General features: G+C 32.7%; 1 protein-coding gene across 3 annotated transcripts in view; it reads right to left on the reverse strand.

The window, feature by feature from the left end:
- LOC106104311 overlaps positions 1-19,251 on the reverse strand; it is a 104,554-nt gene that overhangs the window by 18,167 nt on the left and 67,136 nt on the right. For all 3 annotated transcript variants that reach the window (XM_013284324.1, XM_013284323.1, XM_013284325.1), the window contains one exon: positions 2,819-3,003. In XM_013284324.1, coding sequence (XP_013139778.1) covers positions 2,819-3,003 — 185 coding nt within the window. The remainder of the gene's footprint in view (positions 1-2,818; positions 3,004-19,251) is intronic.

Genomic DNA, 19,251 nt, shown 5'->3' on the forward strand with positions numbered 1-19,251 from the left:
CAACTTTTAATTATATATTTCTTAGGCTTTTTATTACAAATTATTGGATTTAATATCTAAAATCATTCATATGAGTCTCAGATTCAGATGCAACCTAGAAGCACTGAATCGGTTGTAATTTACGATGTTAACTAAAGGTCGACACTCTTATAGAAATGATAACTTAGTAGGTTAGTACAAAAGTCAATTGAGCAAAGGTAAGCATGCGTGTTCAAACAAACGCTAAAGTTTATACTCTCTGGCATTAATTATACTAAAAGATTTATGCTCGTCAGTTTCTAGATACATAAAAGGGCATGCGATTACATTGAAAGTGATTATACCTTTGACTAGAGAGAAAAGGATAAAGCAAAGACCAGCAGTTGTACTAATTTCTGACATTTCTCGCGGGAGTTAGGTACATATCGTGAGGAGAAGAAAAAATTAATAGGTATTTATGAACGGCAAATGATTTAAAAATACTTTCAAAACAAGCACAGAAATTGTTGTCCATTTTATTTAATAAAAGTGATCGCCCGTGCACATATCCTGTCCCTTAAATGTCAAAGTATAGATAAACACAGAACGGATACCGTGTCGATAAGTTTTTGTTCACAGATTAAATTACATTTGTTGCAACTTTTTTAAAGATGCGACTTCTTGTTTTCAGCCAGACGTTTAAAGGACAGCTGGTTGAAAGATGAATGAATCGACATCTGGTTTGGACTACAATTGCCACAGAGTAAGAAAAAAGAAAACTAGTTGAATGGAATATATCCTAGTCGCAACTAAGGTTTTCTATAATTCATAACGTTACGATTTATGTATCCTAGTATTTTACAAGCTTTTTTACTTAGAAAAAACTCACAATATTTTGTGAATTCGGAATTGTTGAATATAAAGTACCTTTGTAGTTTTAAATGTAAGTGATATGTTTATTGCGTTTATAGTTAATCTGAATGATGTGGATAAATTGAATCTCTTTAGATTACTTCATCTCGATACATTCAATATACACGTTTAGACATTTGCTTTAATACATTGAATTTATTTATATGACTGATGGATTTATGGAAGTCGTTTCTTACTACACATGTACAATATTGTATAATAAATGTATGGATACTGACGTCACGCGTTAGCTGATGGAACTGAGGAGACGAGCGCGGGATTGATGTTAGTTTTTTTTAGTAGGAGGTGTGATCCTTAAATATATTGTAGGTTTTGTCACAAAATTAGTACTATAACTATTAGGTACTGCTCTGTAAAAAAACATTTTTAATTTCTTGTCGTTTGTAATGTACTCTGTCTTTATTTTCTCTGTATATTGTAAAAACTTGTATCCACGCGTCCTGTTTATACGAGCGTTGACGGGCGGCTTGCGACTGTCATTGTATGCAAAGGCGCATGTCGGGGCAGGTGATCGCTTTATATTAACGCGGACAAGTGACGCGGAAACTGGCAACACTTAATCTATGTCTACTATTGTTAGTTTGTGTATTTTAAAAATAAAAAAAATATGGTTTCTTATGAAGAAAACAACGGAAGAGCGATTAACCCGATACAAAACTTGTATATCTTAATCATAACATCGATTATGTTCAAATTCTAAACATTAAAACATTTAGGTCTCAATGTTATTCCTCAAAATTCGTTTCAGTTAATGGCCGTAAGTATCTATAGAGGTACTTTAATTAATTTTAAATACTTCGCTTTGTAAGTGTTTCACAATCTGATAGACTTCAAAATTTGGAAGGAGTTTGGACTTTAAGGCCTTGTCCCACCAAATTGTAAATCCAACGTGTAAAATATGTGATTGAAATATAGGATTTTATTACTTTATTTGGCAGTGTCGCCATTTTTAAGCTATTTAAGCCTCTATCAGCCTGTGGTGGGACAGGCCCTAAGAGTGGCCTTATCATTTAAAGCGCTCTTAGATGTCTTAATAACGTTTTAATATTCGGCCGTTACGCTACTTAGATGAAATTAATTTCATACAGCTTTTTCAGTTTTCAGTTAACAGTCTAAAAAGGCATTTCTTGTAAAGGTCTTGTGAAATGTAAATATAAAATAAGCTATGTTACTTTAAATCAACACATGATCGTATCACCTGTGTAGGAACATCACTAAAATGTCTGACTGCGACGTATGTGTAATGCAGAGGCGCCTCAAAGTGACAATATACCTGGACGTCTGGCTACCGTCACACGGTGACTCCTCTTATTATTTCGTGCCATTGAACACAAGTCAAACGTACATGAATATGAAACGATTTCAATAGAGACGTTGTCATACATCTGCGATTCATACGGACGACAGCCCTCTTTGACAGATACGAATCCGTGAGCGTGCGGACATCTAAAATTAAACTATCGCATAACTAGTCTCGCTATTCCTAAGAACTTATGGAGGTGCGCACACTAATCGATTTTTAGTTATGCAACTGAACAGTTGAATTGGCTGCGAAATAATTGACAATCGCACTACAGTTGTCCGATAGTTTAGTCAAAGGTGTGCGCGTGTATAAAAGCATATAATGCGTATAATGTATGTTGTTTTGAGCCTTGAGCTAGTGCTGTAGGAAGTATTGTAAGGGAACTTATGCAGCCGATTGGACGAAGGATTTATGACTTTAAAACTTTTCCGACGGCTGAGCCTGCATTATTATACAATGTTTTGTATTTAAAATCGATTGAAGTCGTTTCCTTCAATAATATTTAAAATAAAATTTTAAACTTTTACAGTAACATAAGCATTTAAAGTAACGTATGGTGCTTAAGTAAGGTAGTCATAGGGTCTATAATATATTAATATACTTTCAGTGATTTTGTAAACTTACTTTGTATCAATATGCAGTATTTTCATGTCCATAGCGTGTACTGTCGTGAACACGTTGGTGGCGCCATGCACGACGCACTCGCGTGTCTCCGGCATGGCGAGCGGCGTGCACACCGCGAGGAAGACGGGCTCATTGCGGCTGCACAGCGGTAGATACGACACGTAGTGGCCACGGACTAGAACCACCTGGGGACAAGAGATAGATTCTCAATATTAATTGATGAAGTTTACTTTCGTAGTGCATCTAAGTATAGTAGTGCATCTTAAAGTGTTCTAAATAAAAAAGAAAATTGATTGTCAAGGACTAGATTTTTTTTATAATATAAGGTGGCAAACCAGCATGCGGCAAATTGAATCCACCAAAATGGAAAACGACGCTGCCCTTAAACATCCGCAATTACAGATGCGTTGCTCTTAATTGACGGAGGAGGAGACGCATATAAAGAGGACATTTCCCCTTCCTATGCGTCTCCTTCACCGTCAAATCCACTTATCATTCCCATCCTTTCCTCTTAAGAAAAGGGTGGAAAGGGAAGGGGACTAAAATTAGGCCTCCGGCACCACACTCATCAGACAAAACGCGAAACTGCTTCCACTTCACGCCTGTTTACTGTGAGGTCGTGGTATTACACCGGGCGAGCCGACCCATTTGTTCGAAGGTGTTAAAGCGGGCTCTACCACTGTTAATTTAAGAAGACTAGATTTTAATTAAATTCTACTACGCTTAAAGTTTTCAGTGAAATATTTCATGGACAGTAACTACTAGTATGGTAAGCAAATAAGTGTTTAAATATGTCTATCTTTTGTTTTCTATTTCGTTTCTCTACATTAAAGAACAGAAGTAAATTGACATTTACCAAGTATGATACATAATTTATTAATACAAAAACATTTAAATTCAAGAAACTACTTTAAATAAAGGAATGTAAAATGTATTTAGAATTCAACTTTCACCACAACTAGAGCGGATAACTAATGTTCCTTCACGGCTGTCACTTTAATGCACACATTTTATTTCTGAGCACACAAAAGTCAAATGTGAAATAACTGACAACTCAAGGTCGGGTCTTTGACGTCGACAGAAAAGCATTTCTATTACAAGTGACGCTGCACGGGACTGTGATCCTAAATGCATGGGATTGCCAGTCTTTTTAAATTGATAGGATTATACACTGAATTCTACAGAAACTATGTTATGTTGCTGTTTAGAAAATTACAGTTTTTGCTTTGCTTCAACTTCAAAAGTTACATGACAATAAATTTTGTGTATTAATAGCTCCAATATGACGAAAATCAAACAAGTGGCTTCTACGGTTTGTATCCTGTCCAGCGAAGTTATAGAGACAAAAAAAAAGATAAGAGTTACCTAGAACTTCAGAGTTCTAACCTACAAATTTAAAGGCTTTACCTTTTTTCACACTAATTCCAACTATCAGTAGAAATCGTTTCTAACTCAAAGTGCACCTGCAAATTTGAACTATTAACTAACGAAATACCAACTGTAGACTTTTGTCTGGTCACAAAATGTAAGAATACGCAAAGCTATTTATTTGTCTAAAGATAAAATCGATACTTAATTGATTGCTTTTGTAATAGATATGGACTATTTTAATACAAGTAAATGCTATTAATAAGTTTTAATAAGACAGATTTAGTTTACAATTTCTTTTATGGTATTCTAATTAGTAATTTTATTACTACAAGTGTTTTTAGGTCCGTTTGATTTGTCTAGGGGTTTCTGCAGATATTTTTATGATTGTAGAGATATATTAATGGAATTCTTACAGTATAAGACAAAATGAAAACTAAAGTGCCAAGAAATTCAAAGAAATGTAGTCAAGTAATCCGCACCGGGACGACATGGTTGAATAGGACCTTATAATCCCCAATTTAGGGTAGCTTTTGATGGAGATATATAGGAACTGACGACTATTTGAATAAATCATAATTTAAATGGGAATTCGTGATTAGTGTTTTTTTTTTCATTAATTTTAATTTATTTATATGTTTGGATTACAATGTCCTGAAATGCATAAACGTTTGGTTGACTTAGTTAATCTAAAAGGCGTTCCGGGCGTGTCGCATTGACATTCTTTTAAGTTTTAACAACAATGAGTAGATATTTTCTTTATTACAACAAGTTCGATATAGTTCACAGTTGAACGTTCACTCGGAATGATCTTCGATCCGGATTCATGTGGCCTTGGTCGATATATTTTATTGTATTGTACACTCGTAGTCATTGTGTTTCTTAACGTAGTATAAAAATTGTGTAAGTAATATAATTTGAAATGTTCACACGGAAGACAGACGTAAAGAGGAAGTAATTTCGCGATTCCTCTGATGTGAGTGCCTGCCGGAGGCCTAATTTTAGTCCATTTCCCTTCTCCCCATTTTTTTTATAAGGAGAAGATGGTAAAGGGAAGTAGGTATGGTAGAGAGGATGCATAGGAAGAGGAAGTATCATCATTTTGTGCGTAACCTGATGCTGTAATTGCAGATGTTAATGGTAGCGGTCGCTTCACCGGTTCGTTGAATTCAGGTTTTCCACCTTAAGATATAAAAAATAATTAAATATAATATTTCAACACACTAGGGGTGATAATTACAAAATTGCAACAGGTCCATTGTAACAGTGGTTTTCCTCTCTCAAAATACACAACTGAGATGACTTGTTTTTACCAATGTTTCAACAGTGTAAACTTGCGGATATAAGGTTCATAACAAAGATATAATCCCAATACAGAAGTATCAAAACCGATCATATCAGAAGTAAATGGAGCATTTGCTATATAAAATTACAATATACACATTGAGTTTGCGTGTAAGGAAATAAACATAACATTTTATTTTGTGTTAATAATATTATAGATATTAGGAATTTAAAATCTTCCTTGTAATAACGTAAAATCGAACTATTTTAGTATTTTTTTATAATTCTTTATCAGTTACTATTTAGAAAAAAACTTTAAATTGTTTTGTAAATACGAACTATGTATTTTACCTTCAATATAGTTAAATAACATTTCATATACTTGAGGTTAACTATTAAGAAATAACTGAATAACAAACATTTTGCATTCCTTTTTGTATCTGTAATTAATATTGATGTTATAAGCAGAAATGCAAAATATATGTTAATTTGATTAAAAGCAACAGATCGTAAACATTTTATAATCACACCTTAAAGATTAAATTTGTAACAAATTAATGAAATGTATCCTATTTACTGAATTAAATTCATTACTAATGCTTTATGACTATTTACTGTTTTGATAATAAATCTACTACGTTATAACTATTTAGGGCCTGTCTCACCAAATTGTAAATTATCTAATAACAATCGAACATGTAAAACATGTAAAGGAAATATCGGATTTTGTTCCCTTATCATACAGTGATATCAAAAGGCCCAAAATAGACAGAATTAGTGAATTTCACACTACCGCATCACTTCAGTCAGCCGGTGAACATGGCGCATGCAACTGTGCGAAATATCGGGAGCTAAAACAATTCAATCGTGGTAAGAAACCCGTATCTTACAAACACTATATTTGTAAAAACAGTTTAAAGTTATATATAGAATTAGAGAAGTTTACTGGACCAGGCCCAGGTCCACCCGCGGCTTAGTGCCTCAGATGAATGAATGAGGTAAATCTTAAAGTGACGTCGTTTTTAAGCTATCTGAGCCTCTATCAGCCAGTGGTGGGACAGGCCCTTACTGTTGTAATAACATTTTTAATATGCATTAATATAAGATATAAATAGCAATTTATATAAAATAATAACTCTTTAATAGTGTGAAGATAGTGAATTAATTATCGCTACATCATCGTGTCCCCGCCCACAATGGAAACCAACAGTAATGACGGATTAACCGGATTTGAGACTTACATCACACGAATCAAACGATCAAATTAATTTGTGCCACAATTTATAGCAAGAAGATGTTTATAATTGCGACGTGCTATTTTACATTATAGAGACCTTGTTCAATAAATTTTAATGTTTGTTGATTTTGTCAAATGTATTTAATATGGTTTTCAAAGTTTTACATGTCCATGTGTTTCTTATTAACATGACTGGTTTAATCATGTTACACTAGCTTTATCCTCTTTATCTGCGCGGAATTCAAAACTTAAAAGAAGCCTACGTGTTCTTTCAGGCCTCTATTTCTGTGTCAAATTTCAGTGAGATCCGTTAAGCCGTTTTGGAGATTTATCCATCCATCTATCTAAACTTTTACTACATTAGTATGATAAACAGTTTTATGCTATTCTCGTCTTTGTCGCGGAAGCTCGTACCAACACAGCGATAACACGCTTCACAGTCCTACACTATAAGTTTAGATGCAAAACGCCAAATACAAAATTTCAACCAAAGCCTTCTAGGCCGGTGGATACTATGCGCTATATGACTGGACTTCGAAAACGACCGCTGCCTATAGACATTCGCATTAGCTGATGCGTTGCTTACCCTTAATCGACGGAGGAGGCACATAATGAGGATGTTTTCCCTTCCTATGCGTCTCCTCTAGCGTCAAATCCACATTACCTCTTCATCATTTTCTTATAAGAAAAAGGGAAAGGAAAAGGGATTAAAGTTCGACCTCCGGCGCCACACTCACTAGACGAATCGCGGAATTGCTTCCATTTCACGCCTGTCTTCTGTGTGATTTGTCAGTCACCTACGTCCACACTCTCGGAAATAGCAGGGTTCACCACTAACTGGTTATATTAGGGAGGACATCATCATATTGCGTTAAAAGTAAAAAGAATTAATCATACGTAGATCAGTTTTGTAGAGTACTGTTTGTCTGTTGCCAGTTAATCTTACCATATAAAGTAGAGTCGATATGACAGCGGTGAGCGATCAATCGTGGCTTATTATCTCCAGTACTCGAATCCATCAGCCAGTAACACTCGGTGAAGTGAACAATGAAACGGACCACTTTCTAACCTAAGATAACAATGTCGTGACCTGGAGTGACGTGACCAGTACAACTTAGTCCCTACCTACATCATCAATGCAGATATCAGTATTAATTGATCTACTGTTCCTTATTAGATGTAAGCACAGCAAGGGTCTACTTATACTGGTTTTAGCTTAAGATGTCAACTGGGAACTATCGTGACGTTGTCAACTCATATTGTTCGGTTCGTATTCGTGTCTTAATTGATGAATGATAATTTAGCACTTTAACAACATGAATATTGCATTAAATTGCTTTATTATATTTAATGGCTTAATTATGTGGCTGTTTGTATAAATACATTGTTTATGTTGATTAAAATATTATGAAATGCTACGTTTTTCATCGAAAAAAACGTCTTCGAACGTTTTCACATTTGAAATTACAAATGAAGAAGCACTAGCGATTTATGTATCATATCGCTTGAAAGATTACAGTTATCAAAACAGAAATAAAAGAGTGTTTGCTAAAGAAACTGGCAATTCATTGAGCCGTTAGATAAAGAAAAAAATTAAAAAAATTAAGCAACAGCCAGGCGGATGAGAGGTGTGTCCTGACGTCATATATCGTGACTTCGACATGACGAAACGTGACCGTACTGGCCACACTTTTATATTTGAACCTTTAATTTTGTCAGTCGAATTCACTTTTACGCTCGCGCCAAAGCTTTTGACCTTTTAATAGCAAAGGCTGATGTCACAAACTCTGTATCCGTCTACGTGATTAATAGATATATTACTGACTAGCTGCTGCTCGCGACTTCGTCCGCGTGATATTAAAAAATTATCTATACTATTATAATAAAGCGTAAACACGCACTTCTTTGTTACCTAAGATGTCAGCATTTACAGCATATTTTTGAGTAGTTCTTTTTTTAATGAAAAGTCCTACACATACGTCACGCTTTCGGCTACATATTTTCACGCCGTTAAACTGAAGGGGTAAATATTTTGAATAAAGGCTCTATTGTGGGAAAGAGACCAGAAGTTGCTGCCAACATCAAGGAAGCAAGATTGCCATGGTTTGTCATGGTCATGTCATTTTTACATTTGCAATTGATAATTTGACGCATTAGACAATAAAGTAAATTTTTCATAATATTATGCGGATGAAGTCGCACGAGAACAGCTAGTAATAAATAAAGCATATGTTACTGGCAGTTAAATTTCCTTTCTAGCGGTGAAAGAATATTTAAAACCCAGTAGTTTTTACGTGAATCAAATACATACAAAAATACAATACTTTCCTCTTTATAACATAGGTATAGATAATATGTTATTTATTACTGATAATACGTGTTACAGCAATAAAGTAATAATTTAAATTCAGGAAATTGTAAAAGTGAGAAATCTATCTTTAACCACATTCAATGTCGTTTAATTGCTGAATGAGTTAGTGTAGACTTAGTATTGGAAACCCGTTCTCTCGACGACTCTGAGTGTAGCTGTAAAGTTCCACAAGTTCCCTTAGTTGAATTTAATTTAGAAAAAAACCTTTCAATAGAAAAAGTACGATAAATCCCAAATAGGGTTGGCGAGGCAGATGACCGGCCGCAAAAAATAGTGCAGTATCCAAAAGTTTTCATCCATAATTTTGACTTTTTAGCAACTCGTTGCACAAAAAAAATTATTACATGCGAACGAACTGACAAAAACAAGTGACAGTGTGCATTAATATAGTGTGATAGACTCTTTAATTTGAATATCGAACTTGATCCAAAAAGGTTTCATATATATGCACTTCTAAGAACTTTTTGATTCACCTTCGTAGGTTTTTGATGATGATGTATAGAAAAAAGTACAAATGTAAGATAACTAGAATTCGAAGTGCTTGTATTGTACATAAATGTAAACCAACCTTGAACTTATATTAATAGTACTGCTCGGTGATTTGTAATATTAGAAATGATCGCAAGCCATCCTTGCGATATTCTATCGTTAATTAATGGCATATGAAAGCAATATTTCAATGTTAATCTACCATTTTAATAGGATTTCTCATTAGTGTAATCAACTCTGCTGACTACAAATGTATTTTCATATCGAGTTTCAAGATTGAAGAATTTACGATTCGAGATTCAGAGATGCGAGCGATGATCCCGTAGGCCAATGTCTTATACGCACGGACTGTATTTAAAAGTTATGAATATGTTTCATTTTTAGTTTATTTAATGAGAATTGTAAATATACGAATAACAGAGATTTCCCAATAAACGAAAAGACAGTACTTTCGTTTTTATCTATTCAAAAATATTAGATACTTGAACTAGAAACCGAGAATTAGTTTTAATTGTAATGTCCCTATTACCACATTAAAAATTGACAAGGATGTCATATAAAAGTATGAATAGATGTTCTTTACAACACGCGTCATAACTCAATTGAAACATTTTTTTGTTCCACAGGAAACTGCGTCCGTCGGTTTATCAAAGGGAAATACAAGTGGGTTTTTTTCTTAAATGATGTATCTACTAAATCTATTGTAATTTAACATTTTTTCATTTGCAATAAAGTGTTGGATAAGATTTTTTTCCAAATCTTAAATGACATTTCTATTACTTTTTGTAATTCTATTTTGTATTTTACATCTAAAGTCCGTTGTAAAATCGATTCATTGACTCAATCGTGTTGTAGGTTGAGAATTCGGGCAGTGTGCGCACGCGCCGACCGCACGCCCGCGCTCCGTCACGAATCCTTATCAAAAGAAGTAACGTATTTCTATAAAACTTCAATTCTGTCAAGACTATAAAAAAAACTTTTATTTTTACACTTAGAGTCGGCTACTACGGGAGTTGAAGAGAGATTAATATGTTATTTCCTTACGTTTAAATTTAATAACACGTATAATACTTGAGGATATAAGGTAGTATTTATATATTCACGTTTATAAGTTCCCGTTCCGTAACATTTGTCAATGGGTAAAAATATTGTTTTCCTACTTGTTAGTGTTTCATTAGTTCTACTAGCTTTCGCCCGTGACTCCGTCTGCGTGGAATTTTTAAATAAGTAAATAGCCTATGTGTTGTTTTACACTGTTCTCTACGTCTATGCCAAATTTCATAGAGACCCGTTCAGTAGTTTAGGCTACAAACTCTTACAAACATCCATCTAACTAAACTTTCGCATTTACTAGCTTAAGCACACTGCATAATACACACACAGAGTCACCACACAGCGAAAACACACATACACCACATAAATGGACGACACTCCGAACCAAATAACGGATTGTTGTCAAAAAAAAGGATCAGCGATAAGCTCCACACCTTTTTGATCAATTTAGGATATTAAAAAAAACTTTCGCATTTATAATATTAGTAAGAAGTAAGATTGCTATGTAATAGTAATAACATTTCTGTAAATTAAGCATATTTACTGCAATACAGTTCTTGATGCCACGAAACCATTGATCTTTACATTATAGGTTATTGCTTGGAATTTAATAATTTTAAAACATTGAAGAATAAAATAAAGATTCTCAATATCATGTTTGCACGTGTAAACCAACGTAAATTCATTTTATATTAAAACAATTGAAGTATAAGCGTGTAAAATGTTTTGCTCGGAGTTATGCAATCAATCGTGCGTCAAGGTCGGCGATGAGAGGCTTGACAATGAAAGAAATACAAGCGAAGACATCAGTTACAGGCAAGTCACACGTCGGTCGTCCAACAATCGTATACAGTATGCAAATCTTACATCTTAATATAGAGAGCAGTGGCTTGCGGTTTTGTTATTACAATCGGATAAATTTACATTTCATAAATAAATGCATCTCCGCTTCACCTAACGACGCAAACGTAATGTTTTTGCTGACTTTGAGTCTGTCTGCTCTACATAATGTTACTTCAATAGATTTTGAACCTTATTAATACAGCTTTAGGTACATTAAAGTGTGAACTACGACGATCACAAGATAAATGTAGAAGTAGAAGGTAAAGTGTGAAATTTTATGGATTACATTCCTATACTTAGTATATTGTAAAATTTGATCTAATCACGGAGTTCCACTGAATGTCTTTGCAAGTGAATCATTCTATGTGGCCATCCGAAACAACGTCTCCGTTTCTTTTAATATAATAAACACTGACTTAACAACCATTCGGAAACATACAAAATAATTCGGTATTTCTTAATTGTGTAGTACTTTTCCAGTAGAGTTGACTTATTAATGCAACATCGTGTATTAACATCTTTTTGCCGCGATTCCGTCCGCGTGGAATTACAAAAAAAAACCAAAGTAAAGTCTGTGTCAAATTTCATCGAGATTTGTCCAGCCGTTTAGGCTACAAATACTAAGAAACATCTATCCATTCATCTAAACGTTTATGATACTAGTAAGACTAATAAGATAGCTTGACCAGGAATATACAAAACTTCACCTTATTGTGGACACATATAGAACTAATTCCTTTGTTATAAAGAGAAGTAAAGAAGGCGATTGAAGCGCCCCTAAGCCAGATTGAGCTATTATTGAATTCTACACAATATGGTGTCAATATTTACTTATCTCGGATGCATTTATTCGTGACAGTTGTCGAGACTAATGAGCGATATGACCTTCGAACTATCGGTTTGTATGACATTTTATAAAGGATACATTTTGCTAAGACATTACGATACAAAGCCACAGGTACTCTTAGTCAATACTAACATTTCACTATTTTATTGTACTTTATGTACTACATATATAATATTTTAGTAAAGACTTGGTTATTAATAACTGTTCGAAATTATTAAACTATTGAAATTACTGTTCTTAAAAGAGTTAATAGCAATCAGAGGTTGCAAAAAAAAGTTTTTCTACTTTTTAAATGAAAAATTGATAATAGAAACCAAGAAGACTTCTTTGAGGAGGGGTTGTCAAGGAAACCCTGCTATTTAGAGGGATAAAAAGTCGTGTTTCGGTAATTTAAGTAGCCTTTTAGTTTAGTTTTAAACTAAACACTAAATTTCGTTTAGTAACAAGTTAACAACTGTATAGTAGATAGTAGAATGGATATTTAAAAGTTAAAATTTCATTTTTTTTTAATTTAAATCATCTTGTTATTAAAGCTTATTTATTACGAATATATGCGTATATTAGTGTTGTTATTAGTTATTAGCTGACGAATTAAAACTTTCTACTTTGATTGATGTTTACAGCAACTGATGGTTAAAAGAATTTTTGTGCCAAATGTAATTAAGTCGCTACTCAGAAGTCACAGGTCGAAACTTACATAACTTATCTGAGGCGTTTTAAATTACTTTTTTAATAATATTCAATGAATTTGAAACGTCAAGAAATAAGCGTAAGACTGGCGAAAGTGTAGCTTTTTAATATTATGATTGATATTTACTGGTTTCACAAATTTTACACGGCTCGTGTTTTTGGGATTATTTAAAAAAAATATCAGTAGATAAGTATTAGGTAAGATTTCATTTTCTCTTTAACTCATCAGTATTATTAAAAACTAGCTGTTCCCATGCGGCTTCATCCGCATGAAATTATGAATTTTTTATTTTATTGTTTACATTTGTCAAATTATCGATAGCAAACGTCAAAATGACATGACATCACAAACCTTGGCAATCTTGCTTCCTTCATATTGGCAGCAAATTATTGTCTCTTTCCCACATTCGGGTTTTTATCCCAAAATATTTATCCCCTTAGTTTAATGGCGTGAAAATATATAGCCTAAAGCGTGACGTAATTGTAGGGTTTTTTTATTAAAAAAATAATTATTCAAAAATATAATGTCGTTGGTAACATCTTAGGCAACAAAGAAGTGTGTGTTTACGCTTTGTTATAATAGTATAGATTATATGTTTTACATTCTATGTTTATTGGCAGTAATAATCAAAACGAAATTAAAACATAATTATAAGCATTGCTTTAAGCAATTCAACGTTCACTGATTTCGAAATAAATTATTCGTAACTATACAAATTCTAATCAAATAACATTATGAACAAACATATATAAAATACATAAAAAAAATCGCAATACCTCATAAGTTATTAATATCGAATTTGCAGTATTAATATAATTTTAATTATCAATTTAATGATCGTTATATTGCAAAATCACGAAGTTGAGTGCCAAAAAAAAACAAAAAAATATAAAGCCTATCATTGATACACGTGGTTATTCATTACCAACCATATCAATAACTCGTTAACTTTCAATAACACATGAAACTACAGAGACATATCATTTGCTTGTGTTCTCACGAACAGTATAAAAATCGGGGCCATCCATTACGGCACCTCTTGATCTGACACGTACCTATATTAATTCCAATAATGACCAGCAATGAGGCATTTCGTCACAGAGTATAGAAAACATCAAATACATATAATTAGAGCCGTCTATAAACTACGGCGATTCTAGTCTTTAATTACGAATACCGAAGGCTTATCGAATGTTGGGAAATATGTGATATGTACAATCGGCAAATCTGACGGTAAATTAGTCTCGTAACCTGTATTACGATAATATTGCTGTCTCTATCATTCTGTTAGCAGATAAATGAGATAGCAATAGTGTCCAGACATTTGAAATTCGCGTTAAGGGCGGTGGAAATGTGCCACAAGCCGTATTATTTGATTAAAAGTTATGGTCATATTAAGAATTATTCATAGTAAATGTTGATTATTCAAATAGAGTCTGTTTTTGCGTTGATTTTTTCTTAAAGCGTTTTGACTAATTTTATGGAAGAACTAACTAAGAATAATTATGAAAGTACAAATATTGATACAGTTTTGTGGAGTTTGCGCTTTTTATATTTTGATACTAAATGTATACTTATTTAAAGTTTTTCTTAAAAAAAATAAACAAATAGAATCAAATAAAAATGTAAGAAACACGTGCATTTTTTTACTTTAAATTAAAAATGTCTGAACAGTTTTTTACATGGAGACAAATACAGTTTTTTTGTCTTTAAAAATAAAGAATGCTCTTGAATTCGTAAATTTAAGATGAAAATGTTGTTCAATTTTTTGTTTAGTTAATTAATTACTTACATTTTTGGTGTCTTAAGGACAGATGATATTGGACATTTTTTTAAATGATATAATCAGTGTTATATCTTCGTCTCCATTGTAGATATATTAGGTAGTTTTATGTTTTTAATTTAAAAAGTGAAAAATTTGCCTTTCCAAATAGCACCTTTTCTAAAACAACATTAGGAGGGATCTTATTTCTTCTTTTATAGCTCTACAGCCTTTTTTTTCTTTGGGCGGCCTTTTTTCCATTTCGGCCTATCTCTGGTCACGGTCCTCCAGTTTGCTATGCCAACGCTTTTCGCATCTCCACTTATGCCGTCTATCCACCGGAGCTTTGGTCTCCCTTGACTTCCACGGCCCTCGGGATGTCATTTGGTAGAAGTAAATTGTTTAATTTAAGGAAAAAGCAAAGCATAGTTGTATAAGCTTTAAAATACATGTAAATAATACTTTGCATTAATAAGAGTACGTTCTAGTAAATTCTGATATAATGTTATTTGTTTTCCCTAACCGTTACCGCTGTAGGAATGTTTTGTCGAGAAATGATCGGGCCATTATAGTATGGAATAAGGTTAGTCCGCTGGAACTGTGTACCGTTCGCAAAGAAATCAAGAGCAAATGAATTAAACAATTAATATTTAAAACGTAAGCTTAAGGAGTCGGCACAGAACATAGATTTACATTTTACCATGTTTTTATATAGACATTTACATTTCTATGTTCAAACTCTTGGTTTTTTCTTGCTTTACGTGTTTAAAACCTTATAAACAGTACTAACAAATAATTTATATACTAATATTATAACGAGGAAAAAATTGTATTTTTGTACTACGGGGCCGATTTCAAAAAATCTTTTACCTTTAACAAGCTACGTTATCGCTAAGTAACATAGGCTATTTTTCTAATTTCACGTGGACGAAGTCGCAAGCAACAGCTGGTTATTGATAAATTGAAACAATATAATCAATTTTGTTTCTTATCTTTGCTGTATATGTTTTTAATCGTCTTTTTCTTCAGACTGTACAAAGAAATCATACATTTTAAGCAGTTGCACAAGTTTCTTTTGTCATTGTATAATGATGTCGATCGTTTGTGATGTTTTGTGTATCGGAATGTGCTACGATTAGACTCATGTGCCGTACATTATACTTGCAGTAATAACTGATGTTTGTCGCTTGCATTTTATAATCAACTTTAATAGAATAAAATAGGATTGATAATTCAATGACCCGTGTTTGAAAAAACGTCTCCTAGTATTTTTGTAATGTGATCGATGGATTTAGAGACTGTACCTTGTAAGATGGTGTAATGTTGGTTGAAATTTGGTCGTGTAATTGATGAGGGGAATAGCTTAAATTTTGATTAATGATAGCTTAAGAAATCGCGTCATTTCTCTAATGAAGATAAAAGAAATAAACCCTCGTCATATAAAAAAGAGGAATTAGAATCGCGTTTTTATTACTATTTCGCTGATTGATTAAAATTGTTAAAAATATTTTACGGCTGGTTAATAACTAAAGTGATTTGATGATTATCAAATAAAAGTTTTGTTATGTTTATTTAATGTTATGTGTAAGTTAATTTTTACAAGTAATTTTCATTGATAGTGCAAAAAATTAATAAACAACTCATATGAAAAATTCGATGTCTTTTCGGTTATTACAAATGACTTCCAATAAATCTCTTTTCAACTATTCATTAACTCTGGCAAGCAATAAAAATGTATTCACTACTAAAAAAGTCAAATTTATTATTTTAGGTGTCACCTTAACCTTGTAAAATACTATGCCAGGTGATTGAGTGAATTTATCATTTTATCTAAATATAATTGTATGTGTAATTTTATGAGTGAATTCTATGATTTATTGAGACTTCTATAATAATTGCATGTTTTCCCAACATGAACAAATCTAACGGTATGTAATTCAAAAGTGTAAGAGCAATTTTGATAAAGTATTTACTTAGTTACATGTCTATACTAGTACTAGTCTATACTTATTATAACAAAGCGTGCGGGGGAGGACATACAAAGGAAGGGAAAATGTTCTCTTTATTTGCGTCTCTTCCTCCGTCAATTAAGGGTAGGCATCTGCAATTGCGGACGTTTATGGGCAGCGGTTGCTTTCCATTTCGGTGTTTTCAGATGGCCGCTTGCTCGTTTGCCACCTTATGTTATAAAAAAACTCCAAAACTACTTTGCCGATTTTAAAAATTCTTTTACCGTTAGAAAGACAATTTATCTGTGAGTAACATAGATTATTTTTTAATTTCAGGCGGACAATGTCACGAGAAACTAGCTAACTAACTAGCTAGTCATAAATATATGAAAAGTGAAACAATATTATGAACATATTTATCTCAATGATCATAATTGTGTGGGACATACAATTTACCATTACAACTATAGATATATCTAACAATGAATTTGAATACTTATCCTGTCACCTCACTATTGAAGAATGTCGAAGATTAATTGCATCTTTATACTTCACATCGAATGAATTACCAGAAATACTACCAAAAGCTATTGAAAAAATACCAACAGAAGTCTCTTGTTACGATTTATTAATCAATTGGAACATTGGTAAAGAAAAATGGAAAGGTCGGGGTAAAACACACGAAGTTATCTCCAGAAGATTACGACAAATTGACAGAAATGATTTATCAAAATGGCTTAGTATTAACGTTTTTCATAATTTAGCTTCACAAATAAATGTAACTGTTATTAAAGCATTTGAAGTGAAAACATATGATAAAGTAAATACAAAACATAGGTTAGGAGATAGCAAGAAATATCTAGAAGTACATAATAATTGGGATATTATTGATTCAATTCTATCTGGTGGAATTATTTGCATGTTCATTGCGATAGTTTTTAGATGTTATAGAATATTGTGGTTGGCGTGTAAAAGGATTTTCTTCAGTAATAATGCTCAGGACGAGGAATTGGTTTGTCTGTTAAAAGATCGAAATGTAAGACAACGTAAATAAAGTTATAAATATTTGGATTTATAATATTAGTAAGATTTGCAACATTGTATGTCTACCATAATTCTTATTAACACTAAGAAAAATAATTGTATATTTTTCAAATAAATGTTTGCTAAGTGAATCGAATTTTCATTGAGATATTTGATTTTTTGGCATAAAATAAATTTCTCCTGAAATGTCTCCTACTACTGTTTACAACATACAGACCTTATACTGCATTAAATTGTATATTAACAGATTATAAACTTTTCAGCAATTCAAATAGAATCAATCTCAAAACCTCACAAAGTAAAAATGGAGTCAATGATAAAAACAAAAGCATGTGGATCACAATTCTCAGAATCCAATCTTCATACTCTAGTCATCGGCTAACAAGACGTGTTTAGTTTGTGTCCAGACATCGCTTGTGTCATCTGAGTACTAGATAAACCTCATTAGCGGTAACTTCATCAAGAGATACGAACAACAGACCCTCAACTCTACATTGAGCATGTATTTAATGTAAATGGCAAATGCTTGTAGAAATCTTCTATCTCGCAAACGATTAACTAATACTCGTTGAGAGACAAAGGTTAACTTGGACGTTATTTTAATGTTGATAGAGGGAAAGTAACTAGTAGTGAATTTTACAACAAAACAAACGGAGCAAAACACCAAAAATGTAATCTCAATCCATTGTTACTTAAGTATTATTCGTAAATAAAGAAACAACACAAATCTTTAAAATTATAATCAAACTAGTTTTTGCTCCCGACTCGGGCTGCGCGGAACTAAAAAACCTTAGTGAGTAGCCTATGTGTTCTACATTATCAAGAGTGCTCTATATATGTGCCAAATTTCGCCGAGAGCCGTTCCGGAGATACCTTCTAACATCCATCAATCCATCTAAACTTTCGCATTTATAATATAAGTAAGAAGTAAGATACAACTAGAATACACGCAGTAACAATTGTCATAAGGAAAACGATACTATGCCACTAAATGAATTAAATCCATAGTGAAATACTTTGAATGCAGTTACAGTACTAAATAATGGTCCCAATAGACGGGCCGGGCATTTCATAAATCATATCGGAAATCGGAGCTATGCGTATTGCCTCCGCGGTCTCGTGAATAAATGAACTTGTAAGCGAAATATTTAATCAGTTCCTTGTATTATTAACGTATTTTCTAATGTATATTATAATTCATTGCACTTTAACAAAACGGGGAAAGATTTATTTACAGTTAATTTGAAGGCAGTGGTCTTGTTATAATTTTGTACTGATTTGCTGAAAATTTCGAATGTGTAATGTGAATGTGTAAATGAATTTCTTAAAAAAGTTTGTAATGCAAGCTTTCTTTTTTGCATTTTCAGAATTTAAAATAAAAAAAATAAAAACAATAACATTTACTAATTTATCCAGAGGATGAACGAGATATACGTAACAAATGCTGGTACATTTATTTTTCATTCCATCGCTTCTCGAAGTCGAGGGAAAATTC

This window comes from Papilio polytes, unplaced genomic scaffold (genome assembly GCF_000836215.1).
Source record: "Papilio polytes unplaced genomic scaffold, Ppol_1.0 DF823691.1, whole genome shotgun sequence".
NCBI classification, from domain to species: domain Eukaryota; kingdom Metazoa; phylum Arthropoda; class Insecta; order Lepidoptera; family Papilionidae; genus Papilio; species Papilio polytes.